The following is a 2,188-nucleotide window of genomic DNA, read 5'->3' as shown; positions in this document are numbered from 1 at the left end:
AGATGTCCTCCATTTTGAGCATGTCTGAGAAGCATGAATTTACACTTATATGAGTGTTTTTAGCTTTGATTTGGTCACGCCCAACATTTTTCTTGACTATCCTACATTTTCCGATACCTTGTCCTCCTTTGCGGTGAGGACATCTGTTCACGCTGTCTACAGCTGCATTCACACTGCAAAAATAATCTGGCTTGACCCCACTTTAACCGCCGTGGTTCAATGCTATGGATTGCTGGAAAGTGTCATTTATTATGGCACCGGAGCTCTTCGAGAGAGAAGGCGACATGGCCTACGAAACGACAGTCCCAAGAATCCCATAGCATGGAGCCAAGGTGGTCAAAGTGGGGTCAAACTGGATTATTTCTGCAGTGTGGATGCAACCTATGTCTACCTGTGCCAGACATTTCCATGCAGCTGCACCAACCAGTTCTGTCTTTGCAAGTTTGAGGGTCTGTCTGGACTCTTTCTCCAGGCCTAAGAAGAAGTAAGAGGTGCTGGGAATAATGTCCCATTCACCTGGTGGACATGAATTGCATCTTTGAGCAACCTACCTCCCTTGCATTGACTTTGTGGGTGGCGAAGGGAGCCTCCCAGTCCATTCCTTTCCTCCCTTTTCCTCCCCTGCGCTGCATATTCATGACCCACCTTCCCTCCTCCTCTTCTGTCTTTGCTCCATTCCTGTGGATTTGTCCATGCAAGGTCTGGCCGGCTCCGACCTTTCATCCAAGCTAGCCTGAAACCCTCACCATGGCTAGCTTTTGGGATAATCTCAAATTCTGCCTTCTCCTCCAAACCGTCTGCTTCTCCCTGGCTCAGTTTGTAAGTTCTTTTCTTTCATTTTATTCTACAGGAAAGCATCTATATCTATACAGTGCCTGTGGGAACATTTTCTAGACAGTCGTAATATTATTTTTTCCATGCAAAAATATTACTTCCTGTACAGAAAATGGTGCTTTCGGTGCAAAAAACGCCACGTGCGAATTTTGCGCCGATTTAGTCCCGAACTGTGAATTGTCTGTGCAATTTTCAAATGCTTTCTTACATTGAGACGAAAATTGTTAAAATTCCTCGTTGCGTCCTTGGGGAAGAAAATTAGCAAAGAATTACATCCTTGGGGTGGAAAGCCATGGAAAGTCCATGTTTTGCTGAGGATTCGGATAAAACGCCATCTAAGGGTAGTAACTTCTGATCCCATATCAGTATAGTTCCTTCTGCAACTGAACACCAATTCGGAAAGGGGACTTTGGGTTTGGAAAAGTTTCATTTTTGAGGACTTGAACTCATGAAATGCCCCAGTTAGTGCAGATACTGTCCATGCAGGTTGGGGGATTTTGGACATTGTAATCCAAAAAATGGGAGAAAGCTTTTTGCATTTTCTGGGACTCCAGGGACTGAACACAAGGAAACCTTGCAGCTTTTCTGAAGCACAAAGACGTCTATTCATTCGTCAGATACCAGCAGGCAGTCCCCAACTGCAGTTAACTCCAAAGTTGGTATTTTATAAATTCAGTTGTGTACATATAGCTATACCTTTTACTTGCAAGTCTTCCAGATGCTGAAATGTCACTCTGAAAGCAAACAGAAGTGGGGTAAAAGAAAAGACCCCAGGCGTCAAACTGTTTTGGAAGGCAACTGGACTTTTTAAATGTTTAATTCCAAGACTCATTGGGAGTTATGTTTTATTGGAGGTTATATAATGTGTCCCCTAAAGAAAGAAGGCTGTATAACATATGCTCCTTACTATTGGGACCATATGTGAAATTTTCAATAGAATTGTTTTTCGCTAAAGAGGATCCCCTAAGGATTATATAAAAGACTACACTCTCCAGTTCAAAGCCATGAAATAGTAATGGTATGGCCAAGATCCAGCCAAATGGAAGCACTCTGAAATCTGATTCAAATGAAACAGAGTTACAGTGTAAATACATAATGTCTATTTAGATGTAGGCCCTACTCTCAAAAAATGTGGATAGCATTGCAGTCTCAAGACTTACTATATGGAAATCAATGGGATTTCCAAATCTTAATATGCACACTTCTTTGAGAGTAATTTCTATTGAACTCAGTGGGCTTTATTTCTAGATAAAGGTGCAATGTAATGTGCTGTAAATCTGGCAAAAGCATTGCCTGGGTGTTTCCACAGCACCGATTGTTTAAAGTGCTTCACATATTTTATTGCAACCATTTT

General features: G+C 42.0%; 1 protein-coding gene across 1 annotated transcript in view; it reads left to right on the top strand.

Moving 5' to 3' along the window:
* Window positions 1-647: 647 nt before the first annotated feature.
* COL9A2 (collagen type IX alpha 2 chain) overlaps window positions 648-2,188 on the top strand; it is a 31,818-nt gene continuing 30,277 nt past the window's right edge. Inside the window, exon 1 of the mRNA XM_042441294.1 lies at window positions 648-819. Within this exon, the coding sequence (XP_042297228.1) occupies window positions 748-819 (72 nt within the window). The 5' untranslated portion in view covers window positions 648-747. The remainder of the gene's footprint in view (window positions 820-2,188) is intronic.

This window comes from Sceloporus undulatus, chromosome 9 (genome assembly GCF_019175285.1).
Source record: "Sceloporus undulatus isolate JIND9_A2432 ecotype Alabama chromosome 9, SceUnd_v1.1, whole genome shotgun sequence".
NCBI classification, from domain to species: domain Eukaryota; kingdom Metazoa; phylum Chordata; class Lepidosauria; order Squamata; family Phrynosomatidae; genus Sceloporus; species Sceloporus undulatus.
Note: the sequence above shows the minus strand (reverse complement) of the source record. Positions and strands in the feature narration are given on the sequence as shown.